Genomic DNA, 19,985 nt, shown 5'->3' with positions numbered 1-19,985 from the left:
GCAGCACATGTCTGAGGTAGGCAAAGCTAATGTGTCCTGCCTGTGCCTGTAGTCCGGCTTGCTGGGTGGTGCTTGTGGATTGCAATAGGGTAAGTGACATGAAAAATCAGAGCAGATGTAGAATTGTAATGTCTACTTCAAATGTCATGAATAGTTTTTTTAAAACAAATGGCTCAAGGGAGCAAGTTTCACAAAGATTCTACGAAGGGAGCCCTGCATTTACAAGTCATGTGAAGCTCAAATTATTGCGTATGGTAAAATGTAGCTTTGTCTGTAAGATGCAAAAGTGATTGCAGCCCAATCAAATTTTAGTGGAAAAATCACAGAGCTAGACCTTAAGTAGAGGGGTGGGCCAGTACACATAAGTGTAAGAAAACTTAGGGTTTTTTTTGTCATTAATCATTTTTTGCTTTTCAGAAGACTGAGGCTTTTTTCGAAAAACTAAACCACCAAGGCAAAACAAAAGCAGGGACTTAGGGAATAAAAGCAATTGTGTATCTATAATTAAATAAAAAATTGAAATTTACCTGTGATGGTATTTTTTTAAACATACAGAAAATAAAGGCATGCCCTGTATAGCTGTCACAGTTATATGGAATTTGAGCTTTAACTTTTAGTTAAATACTGTTGTTCATTAATCACCTTTCTGGACTTTGTCTGCCTTGTCCTTTAGGCTTGGTATTGACCCCTTTGCATGGGCTTAAGACTCACTCTTTAATGGTGTTTTCTGTCTGATGGCTTTCTTGGAGAAGTTTGTCTTAATGGGAGAAAAATATTTTTTGGATAAGTAACACAAAGCCAAAACAACAGAAGTTAATTTGTGCTAATTACAGAAGGCTAGTATCACGCTTTCAAAGGCTCATTTTAGTAATGAATCTGTTTCTTTTTTTGAATATTATTTTCATTGGTAACATTCTACTTCACTTTTTCTAAACAAGTGACCTCTCCACACCAACAGCTGAAGCGTGTGCCAGCTGCTTGTAGTTCTGTCACAAACTTTAGGTCCTTAGACACTTTAACTGCACTGTTGATTTTTTTTTTTGAGGCTGCATGCAATAATCCACTATTTGTCAGGCAAAACTCTCATGCGTAATTCTGAAATCAATGTTTAATACTCATAAGACTTTTGTGTTTTTTAAACAAGCATTTGAAAGTGGATCAGAAATTCTGGAGTTACTAACATTGACTTTATTTTTAATTGATAAATTTTAACCAAAAGTTTGTCACTCCAGAAATGTAACTTCAGTTACATTCTTTTAAAATAAATTGTGTGATGCCTTTTGGAGAGCAGAGGAGTTCTAAAACCATTTCTTAAAAAAAAAAAAGCAAAACAAACTGAGATAACCACACTGTAGTGTTAAAAATGAAAGGATGTGTTCATTTTGGAGTGTAACAGTATTGTGCTATCCTTGCCAAGTTTTGAATGCTATTATTGTATACTGGGATTTTCTTGGAAGCTGGGGACCCCTTGGAATAGGAGATGTTATGTGTCATCCGTATATGGTTACTATAGATTTTATGTGCAAGTTGAGTACATTCCACAAGGAAGAGGATGCAGCAGTGTGGGGCGTGCATTTTGAGTACTTTTTTACTCGGAGTGAATATTCTTATAAGCTGAGATCGTATGCTAGATTTTCATCAGTCTGCCTAGATGAGCCTAATGTTGAACATGAAGTCATTTCTCATTCTACTCTTCCCCCACTCCGTTTTTGATACTCAAGTATTATGGTCTGTGATCTAAAACTGATGATTGGGAGGTTTAGTGAAGAAAGTAATCATTAAAGAAAAATCTGTTGGGAAATACTAACTTATGGTAACTATTTTAACTCTGTTATACTCCTGAATAAAGCCTATTATTTTTTTTCTTTTAGTTCACATGAGAGATCCTAATAATCAGCTTCACATAATTAAAAATTTGAAGATTGCTGTCAACAACATTATTACTCACCCACCTCAGCCCGGTGCCATTAGAAAACTTTTGAATGACGTTGTGTCTGTCAGTCAGCCTGCTGAAGGACTGGTAGCTAATGTGATCACAGCTGGAGATTATGATCTCAACATTAGTGGTATGTAATGATACTGTATTTTTCTGTAACTTAAACTAGAATTTACTGTAAGGTTTCTAACCTTAATTTCAAGTTTGTGACATATATTAAAGTTACTCTGAGAGTTGATCAGTTTTGGGTCATTGTTTTTACTGATTCACATTTATCAAATAGCTTTATTTTTATATAATGCTAAAAGAGTGGCTGAACTTAATGAATGATTCTTAATTTAATATTTCCTAATGTAATTCTGAACTTGTGTTAAATCATCATATTATTTTAATATACAAAATACTCGTGCTTTCGTTGTGTTAATAGCTCATTAAATTAGAGAGGTTTTTCTTGTTACAAAACTGATATACTAATGTGCCACACTTGGCTGAATAAATATAAGATCTTACTTACCATGTCAGTACTAACGTACAGCTTTACGTTGAAGTTAGTCCTCCTGGCTTCTTTTGTTTGTGTTTTTCCTTATTGCTTGATGTATAGAGTTCATAAAGTTGTCCATAAAAACCTTAAGGACAAAAAGGTTTTGAGGAAAGGTGTGTTTCCTTGTCTTGTGTGTTTTGTTTTTTTTTCCCCTGTTAAACTCAGTGCTTCATATGTCACCGTCAAAATGGCTAGAATGTTCTAAAAAAACTTTTTTTAGATCTCCAAGGTGTAAGGCATTGTGAATAGTACCAAATGAGACCTGATCTTGAGAGCCAAGATTAAACTCTTCCCAATTAAGACGCTAATCCATTAAAGCCTTTGAGAACATGATTAATTCAAAGCATTGTATGCATTGCCCTATTTAAACATAAGTAATTTATGTTCCTTAAAGCTCAACATACAGTGAGGAATTTGGCTATAGCCAAACATTTGTGATATTTACTATAGCAAAAGACTGATGAACACTCATGAAGATTAGTAACTGATGTTGTCATAGTACACAGGGGTTTTTTTATGTTGGAGATGAAAAATGACATAATTCTACATTTTTGGTGTGTAACTTACAAGCAATATCTTCAGCTTGATGTGAAATATTGATAGTGAAGGAAAAGACTGGAGCCTGGAAAGTTTAATCTTTGAGAGCTATTGGAAACTTGCACCTTTTTTCCGTTCCCATGCCCCTGTTTGTCTGTGAAATTGGTGAATTGCCATTTTTTAAGAAATATTTTTTTGAAGGAAAGTCTGCTTCAATTGTAGAGATTGGAAGACCCTAAGAAAGCAGAAGAGTTTCATTGAAGAGACTTTTCCATAAAATTTCTAATAACCTCAATTTAAAAGTGAGGTATTGGAAGAAGGGCAGAAAAATAGTGACTATATCAAGCCGTGCTTTGTAGATATAGAAGCAAATAACTCTTTTGTTTTCCTTATTTGCTGCTGGAGCCTCAGATGTGCAAATTATCATACTTTACTAATCTTCTGTCTCTCAATGATTAGGTTCTTATTTCCATTCAGACTGTCTATATGCTTATTTAAGAGAAGGAGAGATGTATAATCTGTTTAAGATAATACAGAAGGACAAAATCATTTAACAGCTCTGTAGTTCAGTGGTGTGCCAAAGCCCTAAAAACCACAGAAAACACTGACGTAGTGTTCTTGGTGATGAAACTTGGATCACATTACATTGTAGGAGGATGTGAGGAAGTCCCTAGCTTGTCAAGTAGAATTATTTTTCTACTTAGAAAACGCTGAGTATTTACTAAGAGATTTATTTTTTTCAACTTTGTTAGAACATTTCATTGAAAACCCATGGAAGCATCCATTCCTGGCAACAAAACATAGTCTTTTGGCATGGAAATGTGAAATACTCTTATCTGTTCTTCTTTTATTTTTTTTTTGTTTTGATGAATTAGTTTTCTAGGATAGCGATATTAAAACATACTTCTTTAATCTTTAACAATGATCAAGTGCAGTATATTTTGAAGGAAGATGCAAATGTTAAGAAGTTCCAGTATGAGTGTTTTTGGCACTGGGATCGTGATCCCATTCTCTTTTTAGAAAAGTTTTGTAACTGCTGTGGTGAATTGGTTCAACTGTAATCCTTCTTTGCTACACTTGTTGTTAAGTCTCATATTTCCATAATCTTCTTGTACTGAGAGACCTGGTTGATTGCTGAAGGGGTGCTTACGTTCAGCCACACCTCCTTCTCTCATGTCCTGGTGCATGTGGAGAGTGAGGAAAAGGGATCCTATGAAAAACTGAAATTTTTTTCTTCTCTTAAATAAGTTTTAACTGGATCACTTCCCTGGCTATGTTTGCTCAGAGCTGCATGATGCTAATGCTGGTATGCAGCAAAGCAGGAATATGATGGAAATAAGGAAGAATGTTAAGGCAACCACTTTCAGCAGCTGATGTCTTCAGTTACTTTAACTCTAGTACTACAGGCTGAGAAATCTCAGGAATTAGTGTCTTGTGTTTATGGTATCTTCCAACTAGAAAAACAGAAATAATATCTAAATACAGCTCTCAATTCTTTACTACTTTATAGATTTCTGGTTTTATTCAAGCCCATAATTTGAGCTGAGCCAGAAATTCATACTGAATTCTGTTGAGGTATGCTGTGAAATGTGGAGGAGCCTGAGATGTTCATGATTGAGGTTAGCTGAAATCAAATATCTTCAGTCCCTGATGGACCTGCATGGTGTAGATTTTTTTACTTGGTGATACTGAAGCATAAAAGCCAATAGTGTGTTTGCATTTGACCCTTTTTAGTATAATAATATCGTGTTTTTTCTGTCAGATCGCTCAGTTAAAGCTAGTGTTCCTTGGTACAGTAATTGGAAAGAGACACTGATGGAACTGAACACATCCACGTTTTATTCAGGTATTTTTTGTGGTTGGTGCCAATTTGCCAAATTGCCCTTTATTCCTTTTCCATGTGCCCCATCCACCTTTCCTTACCATCTGCTACAACTGTTTAGCACTTTTCTTGACGTAGATGTGTGTTCCTCCATTTTTTTTCCCCCAAATGAAAAATTGTTGGTGATGGCTGTTTAATTTTTCTTTAGTCACATTTCTACTCCTGTTTATCTAAATCATTTGGTCTTTCCATTGAGTCAATAAGTGCAGAGTGGTGGTGGAAAATGACCTGATGCTCTAAAAGCGCTATCTTGTTTGATCCTATGGAACTGTATACTGTCACTGTTCTGTATTTCAAATGTAAATACTTTATGCTTCTCTCTAGAACTTCCTTCTCAGAGGATAGTAGTGTCTTTGTAATACATTTTCACCTAGTTTATAAGATTTAGTGCTACGAAAATGCATTGTTCATTGACCTTTCAATTTACAGTGAAGCTCTGTGTTGTGGTCTATAAGAGCCAGATTTCAATGGTTTGTAGTTCTAGATATTGACAGAGTTTTTGTCTTCAGTTAGTAGTAGCTATCCTTTCAATAGTGTTTGCTCAGATGCTGCTAAATGCCTTCCTTTTTGAATGTGTAGAGTGCTGCTGTCTGCGAAATTCATCTTGGTCAGTCAGGTGGCTAAAAGGTACAAAACCTCATGAAGTAGACTTCTCATTCTTAAGCTGCTATATATGGATATTGCTTACCAACGTTTTTCGTAACGATTTCTGAACGCATTAACAAGTTTGCCTAAGCTTCAGTTCTGCTTGTTTAGTATACTGGAAATGTATTACTGGAAAAGTGCAAAACATACCCATCTGTGTAACTAAATGACACAGTGTTGCTATGCACTGCTATAAAATGTGTTATCAAATGTTACATATGTGAAATTCTCTTCAAATATTTTTGTTTTGAATATAGTGCATATTTATTATTTTAAGTATCTACTATAAATGTTTACAATCCTGTAAATGGTTTTGAGTGAATACTGTTAATGTGTGTTGTGGTTGTGTAGAGGGAATCCAAGTGCCTTTGTAGCTGCTTCCAAGCTTCTTAACAGACTGAATGAGAAGGCACTGAATGGAGGGGACGGACACCCAACCTAACAAAACAAAGTATTTGTAGCTGTGTCAGATTTTTAATTGTTTTTTCCATCATTCAGCTATAAAACAGAAATGGAAAACTGAAAACAGAGCTTGGAACTGAAATGCAGTTGAAATTTCTGCCTTAAGTAGTATAACACTTGGTTTGAACCTAAGTTACTACAAGGCTTTGTTATATTTATGAAAAATATGCATGAGTCACTTTCTCATGGTTTGTTTTTAATAACAAGCTGTGTTTTCCTTGACTTAAAGAGTTGGCATGTTTACATGTGGGACCTAGTAAAGCTAAGAGCTTTTTATACTCTAGATGGGTGCTTGGAGAGCAGTTGCTGGAAAGGCTGTAGTCAAAAGCTCGAGGTTTGCCTCCTGTTGATCTTTCTCTGAGAGACACTGACTGCCAGACTCACTGCAATTAGCAAGTGTGACTGGCGTGGATGAAGCTGTAAGATAGCCTGACAATGTAAGATTAAACAACATGCATTAACTCAACGCACTAAAAGATAATTCCAACTTAAAAATGAGACAAAACTTCTTAAAGTCAGCTAAGAAATCAAGGTGATGTTTTTTGTTGTATCATTGTGTTGTGGGTTTTTTTTGGGAAGGAAGGTTTACAAAGCATTGGAAATGTTTATGTGGGTTAAATCAAGGAGTGTGTTTCCTTGGGGCCACATAAAGAAAATAAATACCTTCAAGATTTCTTATTAATGTGCTTTTTCTGTGCAGTTATTGTTTTCTAGTTTGCAGGTGAGTTTACACTGGATCCCAGATAACTTCAGTGTGACTGATTTTGCTCTGGAGTCTCTTTTTTCCACTCAGGGGGAGGAGTTGCAGAATTGAGATGGCATAAAGCAGACTTGAAAGAAGAAATAGTACTTCATTGCTGGACTGATAGTTGGAGTGGAAAGAATCAGACAAGACTCTTTAAGTTCACATGTTCGTTGGATGTCCCAGATGTACTTGATTTCCCTTGATTTGTTACTTTTAGAAAAATGAAATCCATATTATAAAAGGATATTTGATTGTGGCAGGCCAACGTTATAAGGCATTAATGGCACAACTTGGATCTGAGCTTTTAGCTTTTTGGATCTCTTCTTTGCCAGCTGACAGCTGAACTGTTTATTTTAGCAGAGCAGAGAAAGGGGACTACTGTCAAGCCAAGTCACAACACCTGCAAAAAGCTGTAGACAAACTGGCAGGATAGGGGTTTGGTTATCCGTAGTTCCTCTACGTACTGAAATTAATTTTACTTCTTGGTCAATTCCTACATCCCTAGCCAAGGCAAATCCAATGACCATTAGAAGAATTTTGATCTGTTTTTCTTTCCCAGGTGTGTGCATGTGTGTGTTTAAAGGGGTGATATGGAGTAGTTAGTCTAACGAGGACTGAATACACGTGAGCCTACAATATTGAGGAAGTTGGTGCTTGAGATACTATTCAGTTTCACTGGATTTGATTCAAAATGTTACTGTTTCTCCCACTTGTGTGTATTGCAGATGCTTTCTCTTTACTCTTCTGCCTTCTTTCCCCTGCTGTGTGCAAACCTTGTCAGAGTTTGCAAGCTTCACTTTTAGATGTAGTCTTTCATATTTCCTTTTCATAGGTTAGTAAACAGAATTTTTGCTGAATACTCTAATTTGTTCTATCCTGTTGTGTATTTCAGCTACTACTCCTTGGTTTGAGTCTTACAGAGAGTGCTTTCTTCAGTCCATGCCTGCATCAGATCATGAATTCTTAAACCACTATGTTGCTTGTATCCTTTGAGTGTTACAGACCTCTCCAGTGAAGGCTGCTACAGCTGGCTGTAGAAATGTAACGTGGGAGACTTTGAAATTTTGCAATAATTCTTTTTGCCATTATGATTTGAAATATTTTTCAATATGCCTAACTATACAGACCAATTTTGTAAGGGGGTCAGGGTTTTCTTTGCGGTTATCTTTTTTTTAAAAGGACTTTTTTTAATGTGTCAAACTGAACTCTAAGCTAAACATCTTCAGCCTAGAACACTTTCTGCTGTAGCTCTTTAGGTAGTTATTGACTGTCCCTTATGTACAACAGAGGCTTGTGTGTTTTGGATGCACCTGCTGCTTTTTATAGCTTTTTCTAGCAGATGGAGGAGGGATGTTTGGGGAGGATGTTTGGGAAAATTGGTGGACTTTGAGCTGTCTTGGACAAAAAGAAGTGTGGAAAGTTGCTTAAATGCTTTCACTTTTTTTTATGAAAATTTAGGCCTGATTTGCTTGTCTACAGCGAAGATAAAAATATGTGCTGTTTCGTTATGTAGCTGGTGTTTAGCTTTGCAATAATTGTAATGCTGCAGGCTTCATAACACCCGTTCCTAACTCTTTACTGTACTTTATCATTTCAGTGTGGTGGAACAGGTATGTTAAAAGCCATTAGAGAACAATTTATGCAGAATTAACTTGGCAAAATATTGATTCTGGCCTTTGACTTCTAAATGTTAGTAACATTTAAAGTACAGCTTGCTTTCAGGCTTCTCTGAATTAATGTCTTTGATTTGGTAAATAGATGTAGCAGAGCAGGATGTTCCTTGTTAATGATTGTGTAGTTGCATTGAGGTAAAAAGCTGAACACTTCTGCTTCTTACTTAGAAGATGTTGCTGTGTTTATGAATACTAGCTGTAATTGTTGCTTAACTGATACCTTAAAGTCCCCACTCTCCTTGGAAGTTGAAAACTAAAGTACACTGGCAGTGAATTTTAGTTATGTTTCGTACATGAACAGTTGATCTGTATCTGAAATCTTACATGAATGATTAGTTGTTATGTATTGCCTTGAATTCACTTGGATTCAATGTTAGAATTGGAGCAAACTCCTGAATCATCTCATTTTACAGATGCTAGCTAACTGGCTGTTTAAATTATGTTTTTTATCGAGACTAAGGCCAAATTCTAATTGCACATACTTTTGTGGTAGTGTTTTACAGGCTTAAACATTATACTTGTCTATTTTACTTTATGCACTTCCTATTTTATTATATGATCAGTGGTTGTTCCTAGATTCTTTTGGTAAGTGTCCTTAACATGAATTTAGGTATGCTTGTAGTTTCTTCTAGTGAACCAGAGCCTCTGGAGCAATTTCTGAAGCTGTCTCAAGAACAGCATCGAATTCAGCATAGTAGTGAATACTTGTATCCCAAGTGGTTTATACCAAACACGCTGAAATACTACGTGTTACTGCATGATGTAAGCACAGGAGAAGAACAAAGGTGGGTCTTCTGATCTCAGTGAACTTACAGATGAACTCTTTGACTGAAACATTTGCGGTTATGAATTCTGTTGAGATTAGATATACAGCAGGATCCATTAACTAGTACACTGACTGTTATCAAGGCAGATTTCCTTAAGCAATATTTTTAGATCTACTTCTTGTGTTCATATAAAATGAATGGAATCAGCTTCCTGAAGTAGATGCTTTCTTTGCTAGCTCACTGATCTAATTCTCAAAGATTCTCAGTTTCACTCTTGCATAAAGGACTGCTTTAAAAATAGGGGAGTTTTCCTTTTAATCGCTATGGATAATAGTCTAAAATAGCTTGCTGCAGTACACACTTAGAGTAGAATTGATTTGACATCAAGACAGGGTAAATGTTTTATTTTTTCAGAGCTGACACCATTTATGAAGAGATGAAGCAGAGGTATGGAACTCAGGGCTGCTATTTGCTGAAAATAAATTCTCGCGTTTCTAATAGAGGAACAGATGAACAGATACCAGATCCTTGGAGTCAGTACCTTCAGAAAAACACTATCCAGAACCAGGTATTATAGTATTTCTAAAACATTTTGTATTATAGTATTCTAAAAACAATTTATAAGGTGCATATGAAAGCCCATTTTAGTTGTGTTAAATTTTGCCGTAGTATTATGTATATGTTTCTACAGAATGGGCTAATAGGCAGTCATATACTTCTAACATAGCTATGACTTTTTGTGAGGGTGCAAGATGAATCCTATCTCAAAGACCTGTCCTCTGTGCTACTTAAATTGACAGTAAGGAGCACTGAAGTACTAGGCTGTCTGAAATAAACTGACAGGAGCACTGAAATGATAGACTTGAGCTTTATGCACTGACAAGAGCAAGTAACCTCAGAAGTGTCCTGTTTGTAGTAACTTGCTACCTTCAGTTTTGTTGATTTTCTTCACTCTTAATTTTTTCTTATTCCCAGATCTTCTATACCTCACTAAAGAGTGTGGGTGTGTTGTTTTGTGGGGGCATGTGTATTTTCTGGTAACTTCTTGCAGTCCGGTCTGGTCTGTCATTTGCAAATGAGATGGCAAATGAGAGTGTGTGTTAGCTCAGAGTCTCGAGTTCAGTTTGCCATGAATGTCTGTATTTTTGGCTTCAGGACCAAAAATACATCTCCTTGAGTTTGCTTTTGACTGACCTGCAGTTTTAACTGCATCTGATTAGAAGGCTTGTTTGTGGAATCATAGTTCTTTACCAAATCTAGCTGTCCCTGGAAAGTCGAAACATCTCATTCTGTAAGCTAAGTAATGATCTACCATAAACTAGTTAGATCTTTTTCTTTTTTGTTCAGTGTCAACTGTCCCAACATAGATGAGAAGGGTTTTTTGTATGAGCTTGTTCAGGAATTGCTTTTGGGAGGATATTTTCACAGCTATAGGCATTGCTGTGTAAGAGTTGGAGTTGCTTGCTTTAGTTGACAGTGAAACTATTTGAGCAAGCCAGATGATACTTGCTTTGTTTGATGCATATAACTTTTTATCTTAACAATAGGACATGTTCTTAAAGCCTCACAAACTACTTAAGAAATCAATATATATGAACAAACATGCTTTCTTAACCATTTAGTTAACTGTTATAAAAGTTAACAACCACTGTTGACTTTTATGTGTGCTCTAGTATTCTTAAAATTCTGACTTTTTCTTTTTTTTTTTTCCTGGCAGGATTGCTATGAAGATTGTCCTTATACTGTTGTTTCAAACAAGAATACTGATCACTTGATATCAGATGGCTTAGACGGTGAAATTAAAGGTATTTTTATAACTTCTATCAAAACATTGGTGTGATGGCATTTATAGATCTTTCTCATGTCTTGGACATTAGTCACTTGAGTAATTTGTTAGGGAATTCAAAGTAATGTTTTCCTAAATGCTCAAAGATAAAGTAACCTGGTGTCCACAAAGAAAAATGCTGTGGTGCCGATCTCCTGGATTGGTGCTATCCTTTGTTACGATTAATAAAAAGTAACATAGGATTAAATGGTTAATTTTCATCATAATAAAAGTTCTGGTTAATGTGCTCTGAAACTTGGAAGCTGACGTGTGTTTTTTTGTCCTTGTTTTTGATTTTAAATCTGGAAATGACAGAATAGTGACTTACTTTGTAAGCTCACTAGAAGAACTTGCCTTGCAATTAAATTCATGGATGGCAGAGGACAGTAGATGAAATAGAGTGCAAATTAATGCATGGCCTTTTTAAAAAATTTATTTTTTAAGGCAGCTGTGTAGGACTCAGATAAAGCATCATCAAATAGGGAAGAAGTGGAGGTGCTCATACTGTCTGGCTTAACTCAGCCCGGATCCTTCAGGTCTGACTTGAAAGACACAAGGAGCCCTAGTGTGTGTAGGAGAGCCTGCAGTTGCCTAAAAAAATCAACTTTCTAGGGTCTTACAGCCTGCATGTAGTCTGCAAGCTGTTGTTTGAACTTTACGTACACAGCTTTATGTTTCATGAGTAAAATCCCTTAAGGATTTGCTTTCACAGCTCAGCTTTGCTCAGTGCTAACTAGGGCCAGATAAGCAAGCTAATTTTTTTGATATAGAAAGGAAATAATAAGTAGGAGAACTATTGAAGTCTTAGAGCAAAACAGTCTCTTGGTCTAGTTTGGATAGCTAGATGCAACAGTGGTCAGCAGCCCTTCTCACTGAACTAAGAGGACTTCGAAGGAGGTTGTTTGACATCATGACTGCTTGGAAGAGCATGGAAAACGAGTGTTGTGAGTTTTTTTAACCTTAAAACAGAAACAGAAAAGAGTAAATGGATCCAATGAAGCCATTGTGGAAATTGCTGCATTTGCAACTTTTCATGAATATTTGACTTCGACTTTGGTTTTAATTCTTTCGTAGTTTTCGTTCAATGTTTTTGATACTTGGGGGTTCTTTGTACTCTAGTTGAGAACCAAAACCGTACTCACTTAGCCATGTTGTAGTTCCCAAGATTCCCTGAGCTTTCTGAAGAACTTCAAGAGTGATGTAATACTCAGGTAGTGCTCTGCTGCTATCCGCTCAGCATTGATCTGTAGTGCGGAACGAATATGCAGGTGAATAGGTTCGCTTAACAGAGTTCTGAGTAAGGAAAACTTTAAAGTAGGTTAGTAAAAATGACATTTAAAAACCAAAATGTTTAACTTTACACTTACTGGAGCTTTTTTTTCGTTCTATCAATAGATGACCTGTCAGATAACTTTAGGACTCACCCTCTTCAGCTGGATCATCCCAGTGGCAGTTTGGATAGCACTGATTACCTGAAGGCTACTGCATCATTACAAGATTCAAAGAAATCAAATTCTGGAACGGTGCACGGTGCTTGTTTAACACTCACAGATCACGATCGAATTAGACAGTTCATACAGGAATTCACATTTAGGGGACTTTTGCCACATATAGAGAAGACAATTCGGCAACTTAATGATCAGGTCAGTTTACTTTTAAAAACACTTTGTGCTGTAATAAGAAAAAAAAAAAGGGGTATAAATCCAGTTATCCAAAAATCTGTTTTGAAATTACTGGTTCCTTCTGCATCTAGTGATTCAATGATCTTATTGAAAACTAAGTAAATTTAAGAGAAATAGCTGGTTATAATTTTTGCTCAGTTTGTCTTTTAAAAAACAAAAAAACAATTTGTATCATTAGAGCGTCAGTGCAAGATGGCTTCTTGGTGAAAGCCTGTCTGAACTGTTATCAGAGATATATGTCCTTGCTCCTAAAACCTTAATATTTTATGCTTCTGGATGATTCTGGCATGGGGAACAAAATATACTTTTTGTGTTTAAAGTTAAGAAATGTTTCTTCATCAATAATTGTCTGCAAAAAAATGCATACTTCAATTTCTACTTCTTGACAGGGGGAGAAATGCATGGACACCTTAAATCATGCAATTCTGTTTTGATCTCAGCACTTTTTGCAACTGAATGTTTTTGTCTTGAATTAGGGTTTTTTGGAAGTGCGATAGTTAATATCATGTCCATGTTAAGTCAAGGACATGCATTAAAGTTACTTTCATCACAGTAAGGTCCATTCTTTTGTAAGTGTTCTCATTTTATCATCAGTTTATGAACAGTTGGAGAGATGGATCGACTTACATAGTACAATCAAGTTACTGTATTTAACATTAGACTTGGACCCAGATATCAGTCTGTTTGTCTGAACTCCTGTATTTTGATTGAATTGTCCATTTAGGTTATAGTTTTAAGTATGAGGGATTTTTTTACTTAGTATCATATGCTGTAAGGATCACTCTTACCCTGGATTGACTTTTGGGAGTTCCTATATGCTGACCATGTTTGTACTTGTAAAGTTTTTATGAAGAAACAAGAAAAAGTGCATATGTAAAGTGTACCAAACAGCCTTATCATTAGGAATGTAGTAATACATTCCTAGTAATGATAAGAAAAACATGATGTTACGATTTTTAAAATTATCCTTAAAAAGAGATGTAGTTTGCCTTGTATCAAGGGAACAGTAATTCTTTGTGGAAGTTGCCTCGTTAGCGGAAATTATCTAAGAGAATAAAGTTGTGTAACCTTGCTTACAGGTACGACTAGCACCCTTGACACTTGAAATTGATATTTGCAACGTGGTAATGCTTTATATGGGTGGTGACAGGGAGAATCTTCTCTCTGGAATTATGTACTTGGTCTAGGTTTTAGGTTGGACTACTACCAGAAATTAGATATTCTGTTAGATTTCAAACAAGTACATCAAATGTTTCAGTTCTTAGGATTGAAACGTCTGCAGTGTACAGCAACAATAGTGAACTGCAGCTGTCTGAAATAGAATAAATACATGAATTGCAACTTCTTTCTCAATGTCAGTGATTCATTCTAAAGGAGTGTGTTCTTGATTATTTTATTGTTTTTATTTATTTATGTTTTATAGAAAAAAACAATTTAGGAAGCTTTAATGAAGCTTGAGGTTTTTATATTGGTTTAACTTATATTAGTGTATCTCATGCAACATAGTACTCTAATTTAATGTCTTTTTGCAGTTAATATCTAGGAAAGGCTTAAGTCGATCGCTGTTTTCCGCTACTAAAAAATGGTTTAGTGGCAGCAAAGTTCCAGATAAAAGTATAAATGAACTGAAGAATACTTCTGGCTTGCTGTAAGTAACTTTGGTCCTTACCTTTAGATCTAAACTGAAAATGTACCTTTTTTGGAGGGGGAGGGGAGGGGAAGGAAAGCCTATGTTTATTTGAGGGTGTCTTGCAAAGGGAACTAAATTGGCAATATTGTAAGAGTCTTTAATTGGTGAAATCTTAAAAAGTACTATGCTGAAACTTGTACAATAAAGGAGTAGCAGAACTTAAAGAAAATGGGGATTAAAGAAAGTGTTTACAGAGCCATCTTCCTGCTATATATACAGTAAAGCTTTCTAAGCTACAAAGAACATACATTTTCAAGAGTAATCGTAATAAAAAGAAGCTGTGGTCTTCTGTAAGGGATTTTTTAAAATTAGTACAAGCTTTTTCTTTTCTTATTTAAGCCAAACCCAGGTATAGGTGTTTTTGTTTATGTAACTATGTTAATTTACTGCAGTAGACTATTAAGCGTATTGCTTTGGAAGTGTGTTAGAGAGCTAAATTAAGGAAGATTTCATACTTTTTGCACCTATATTTTACACTAAAACAAGGTTTTAAATTTTACCAGAATACTCATTCTGTATGCTTCATAATTTCCCTCTATGAATGAGGATGTATAGTCATGAAAAGCACTATCGTCAACTGCCTTATCTTAACCACAGAAGTCTAAATAATGCTTGCGCATTACTTAGCCAAGGTCAACGTCCCTGACACATACATCTTTAAATTTGTATGTTGTGCGTCTTTGGATTCATAATAAAAATGTTGGTAATTTCAACTTTCTGTGTTGAACTTGTAAGCATGGTTTGCTTCCTACAAAGTTTGTCTAAAAAGTGTCTGTGAAAATGTATTTGATCTTTGCTGAAGTTATTCATAGGCATTTGACTACCCAAAAGTTAGACCGGTTCTTGCAGAGGACAGGAACTTGCCCAGCGTTTCGGCGTAACGCATGGTTTTTCAGCGAATTCTTTCTTCCAAGAGACGTGAGGAGAGATAACTACACCTAGTGAGCAGTAAAAGGCTTATTTTTTTCCTTCTCATACAGCTCAGTTTAGCTCTAACAGTTAATTTTACTGCGCAGTTCCAGTGATAGCTGCAAACTTTTTTCAGTATCCTGGGCTAAGAGGAATGCTTGCTTTGAATATTAGTGGAACAGTGAATCTTGCTAATCAGAAAGTAGGATGTGAAACAAAGTTACATGTGACAGACAGGAAGCAGCTTCGCTTTTCTTAGCTGTTTTGGGGTAGGGTTGAAGCAATCCAGTTTTTATTCCTACTTTGTGAATAGAAATTAAAATGAAAGGAGAAGGCTCTATGGAGCATGTCTTGCTCTATTTATTAAAATTATGACTTTGAATTTAAATATTTGTATTTATAGGTATCCACCAGAAGCACCAGAGCTTCAAATCCGGAAAATGGCAGACTTGTGCTTTTTGGTGCAACACTATGAACTTGCATATAGCTGTTACCATACAGCAAAGAAAGACTTCTTAAATGATCAGGCAATGCTTTATGCAGCTGGAGCACTGGTTGGTACTTCACATAACACAAGCATTTCTTTGAACTTTTCCTAATAGACTCTAATATTTTTCTAAAGGTCTAAATGCAATCTCTTCCCTCCACCTCCAGATTTGTAAGGGTCTTGCCAAATTGCTGAATATCTTTGGCAAATCCTAAAGTGTTCTCAAATCTGTTGGCTGCTGTATTATGTACTGTCAGCTGAAAACACTTCTTTGAGTGTGCATAAGTCTCTTACTGTTGTCTGGTTAGTTACAAGTGGAGCCATGAATAGGCTATTGTATTAGACCTTTTATCAGTTACGGTGTGTTTGGTACGCTTTTATATGCCAGTAACTCATTAGATGAAGATCTTGAACTAGTAGCTGTTGAAATGTGTTCCTCAGCATTTTGAGGCTTACAATTTGTTGGAAAAAAAAAACCCAACAAATCCAAACCCTACAGTGACAGTACTGAATTTCTCTTGTAGGAAATGGCAGCAGTATCAGCTTTTCTTCAGCCTGGAGCTCCTAGACCGTATCCTGCTCATTATATGGAAACAGCAATTCAGACCTATCGAGATATCTGCAAGTATGTTGTTTACTTTCGTACTGATCCAATGAAAGTGGAAAGACCTAGTGGCTTAACTTCCTTCCCCTGCACAGTGATAGTGCCAGATGACTAAAATATCACAGCATGAACTTTTTAAAGAGTAAGACATGTTAGTTTATTTAGGATAACATGGAAGAGAATCTATCCTGCTCTTAACAGAGTGCTTATTAAACTTGCGTATTGGATTTACCTGGTAAGGTTTTGGTAGTGGAGTGGCTGCAGGGGTTGCTTCTGTGAGAAGACAGCAGGAGCTACCTGCGTGTCGGACAGAGCCACTTTTCACCCAGCTCCAAAATGGACCTGCTGCTGCCCAAAGCTGAGCCTCACAGCAATGCTGCTCTGTGATAACATAATTAAGAAAGGGTAAAAATAGCTGTGCAGCAGCTGTGAGAAAGGAATGAGAAAATGAGAGAAACAGCCCTGCAGGCACCAGTGTCGATGAGGAAGGAGGGGGTGAAGATCCTTTGTTGCAGCCTGTGGAGAAAAGCATGGTGAAGCAGGTTGTCCTCGTGCAGCCTGTGGAGGACCCAGTGCCAGAGCAGGTGGATGTGCCCTGAAGGAAGCTGCAGCTTGTGGAGAGCCTGCGCCAGAGCAGGTTCCTGGCAGGAGCTGTGACCTGTCGGGGGGCCCCACACTGGAACAGTCTGTTCCTGAAGGACTGTACCCTGTGGAAAGAACCCATGCTGGAGCAAGTCTTAAAGAACTGTATCTGTCGGAGGGACCCCACACTGGAGCATGGGAAGAGAGTGAGGAGGAAGGAGTGGCAGAGATGAAATGTTATGAACTGACTGCATCAAGGAGATAGAGGAGTTGGGAGTGAAGTTGAGCCTGGGAAGAAGGAGGAGTCAGGGGAAGGTGTTTTAGTTTTGTTTTTATCTATCACTATCCTATTCTGTTATTAATTGGTAATAAATTAGTTTAATCTTCCTCAAACCAAGTCTGTTTTGCCATTGACTGTAGTTTGTGAGTGATCTCACTGCCCTTATCTCAGCAAATGAGCTTTAAATCTAAATTTCTTACCCTGTCTTGCTGAGGAGGGGGTGTAATAGAGCAGCTTGGTGGGCACCTGGTACCCACCAAGGTCAACCCAGCACAATTTGTTTCTGGCTATTGGACTTCTCAATTATCAGATCATTTAGTTGGCTGGATTATTTTAGTTGGTATTTTTATAAATACAATACTGTCCTCAAAAATGCTCTCCAGCTTTGACTGGAGAAAAAAGTCAGCTTTGACTTTTTGAAAAGCTACTGTTATGGTTGGATAAGACACTTAATGTGTCACTCTGTGTGTGGATGCTTTGCAGGGGATGAACTTTCATATATTTTACTTTAAGGATAAACAACAGAATGTAAGTCTGTGATAGAGAAAGAATTTGTCAGATTTGAGGTGAAAAGTTTTTTTCCATGGTTTATTTTGATAAATATTTGTTAATATGTTTGTTTTGCTTTAGGAACATGGTTCTGGCTGAACGCTGTGTGCTGCTTAGTGCTGAAATCTTAAAAAGTCAAAGCAAATATTCAGAGGCAGCTGCTCTTCTGATTCGTTTAACCAGTGAGGTAAAACACTTAGTAGCTTTTTCCACTCTTGCCCTCCTGCTGTTTGTTTACTTACCCAGGCACTTCTAGGTTACATTCTGGTTCTTGTCCTATGATATCTTCTAGCCAAAGGTAGCAAATGAGACAGTATAAAGCATAAAGTGAAGAAAGCTGTTTACACTGCAAGTGAAGAAACTAGTACTGTTACTCTTTTTCCTTCTAGGCAAGTGACTTGCTTGACGTCTTTAAATGTGCTGAATGTGCATTTGTTTTCTTTGACTTTAAAACTAACTTTCTTTGACATCAGCTTACCTCCTGTATGGCATACTTTCAGTTTAAGAACTCATTGAGTTAAAAGTATTGATGAGGCTTGCAAGAGCCATAATGGGTACAGTCCCACATATAATTAGAAGTTCCCTATAGTTTAACTAAGGCATTACTGTAGCTTAGCTGTTATGAATCCTTAGAGTCTTGCTGTGTAAGTGAAAGCTAGTCTGAACACTTCTGTGATATTAATTGGTGGAAAATAAGCATGGCTCCTAACAGCCCAGAAGGAGCCTTGCTTGAAAAGGAGTGAAACAAATGTAACACCAGTAATAGTATAGCATCTTCTATGTGTCTTGAGAGAAAAGTCTAACTGGCAGTTAGTTCTGGCTTTGTGGCTGGCTGCAACCAAATGTGATGCTTTATTAAGAAATCATGCTGGTTCTCCACTGGAAAAAAAAGTGTTTGTTATATATTTAGTGTTCAGTAACAAAGTGAAAAATACTTTAAGTCTTATTTACTTTTACATGCACACATATACATATAATGTTTGCATATAAGAGACTTCAAGTTCACAGCACTGTTACAGCTTACTGTCCCTGTTGGCATTAAAACAAGGCCACTGTTATCTCTGTCTGTATTCAACTTTGGGGCTAACTCTCCGTTTTGCTTTTAAACAGGATTCAGATCTTCGCAGTGCACTTCTGTTGGAGCAGGCAGCCCATTGCTTTATAAACATGAAAAGTCCCATGGTTAGAAAGTTTGCATTTCATATGATATTGGCTGGGCATAGATTTAGTAAAGCAGGCCAGGTGAGTATTATCTCTGCATGGAAAATATGCCTGATATTTGATGTTTACTCTGAAAAACATGTTACATGTGTTGTTAGTCTGGGAAAAGATACTTGGCTTCTGACACTAATATTTAGAAGTAATCAGCTCTGATCTTCTGAAACTGACTTCTGCATTGATCAGCATAGTCTTTTACTTCTGTATTTGGAGTAATGAAGATCACTGACTTGAAACTTAAGTGATTTGTGTTTTCATTTCTAGGTCTCAATTTTATACACAGTGAAATAGGAAGCTTTTTATTTGAGTAAAGGAATGTTTTTACTCTTGAGAGAAGAGTGAGTTGTAGGAGTTAGGGATTTGTTGAACTCTCAATTTATTAGAATAGCAGCAAAATTTAGATATCTGTTTTTCCTGATGCCTTAACCACATGCTCTTCAGCAGAGATGCAGGTGTATGAACAGTTACTACAAGATAAGCTAAAGCATCTCTTTATGGCTGCTTAGACTTAAGTAGCAATTAAACCAAGACGAATCAGATTGTTCTTACTTCCATTTTCATTCCTATGTAGGCAGCTCTAACTGTGGTAAATAAACTCAAAGTTTGTTGGACATAGCTTATGTGCTTTGTTTCTGCCTCAGACTCTCTAAAGATAGCTTGTACTTGATTGCTGCTGAGGTTAGCCACCAGAGTTCAGTTATCGGGCTGAAGACAGTCAATTTCAGTTTACTTGATAAGGTTACAAACTTCTGATGCAAATCAATAACACAAGAGAACCCAGGCATCAGAATTCTGTTTGAAAGAAAGCGCTGTGGTCTTTGGGTGAAGTGGAAGAACACCCCCCTATCTCGTTTTTATCATCCTGGTAGGGATCAAAGAAAGTATTGTTGTATTCTTGGCTTCTGAATTTAGTCACAGGTGTGAAGAATAGTAGGGGTATTCCCTTGATTTCCTTCATGCAGTAGTTTCCC

General features: G+C 36.6%; 1 protein-coding gene across 3 annotated transcripts in view; it reads left to right on the top strand.

Moving 5' to 3' along the window:
* Positions 1-19,985, top strand: part of TRAPPC8 (trafficking protein particle complex subunit 8) — a 54,853-nt gene that overhangs the window by 4,884 nt on the left and 29,984 nt on the right. For 2 of the 3 annotated variants that reach the window (XM_086608634.1, XM_086608633.1), the window contains exons 2-13: positions 1,872-2,066; positions 4,777-4,860; positions 7,641-7,730; positions 9,032-9,206; positions 9,603-9,756; positions 10,906-10,993; positions 12,409-12,656; positions 14,228-14,343; positions 15,698-15,848; positions 16,306-16,406; positions 17,878-17,983; positions 18,907-19,038. In XM_086608634.1, coding sequence (XP_086464760.1) covers positions 1,872-2,066; positions 4,777-4,860; positions 7,641-7,730; positions 9,032-9,206; positions 9,603-9,756; positions 10,906-10,993; positions 12,409-12,656; positions 14,228-14,343; positions 15,698-15,848; positions 16,306-16,406; positions 17,878-17,983; positions 18,907-19,038 — 1,640 coding nt within the window. The remainder of the gene's footprint in view (positions 1-1,871; positions 2,067-4,776; positions 4,861-7,640; positions 7,731-9,031; positions 9,207-9,602; positions 9,757-10,905; positions 10,994-12,408; positions 12,657-14,227; positions 14,344-15,697; positions 15,849-16,305; positions 16,407-17,877; positions 17,984-18,906; positions 19,039-19,985) is intronic. The other variant, XM_086608635.1, reaches the window with a different exon arrangement.

Source organism: Tauraco erythrolophus, chromosome 3 (genome assembly GCF_009769465.1).
Source record: "Tauraco erythrolophus isolate bTauEry1 chromosome 3, bTauEry1.pri, whole genome shotgun sequence".
Lineage (NCBI taxonomy): Eukaryota > Metazoa > Chordata > Aves > Musophagiformes > Musophagidae > Tauraco > Tauraco erythrolophus.
This window is presented reverse-complemented; position numbering and strand designations above follow the sequence as displayed.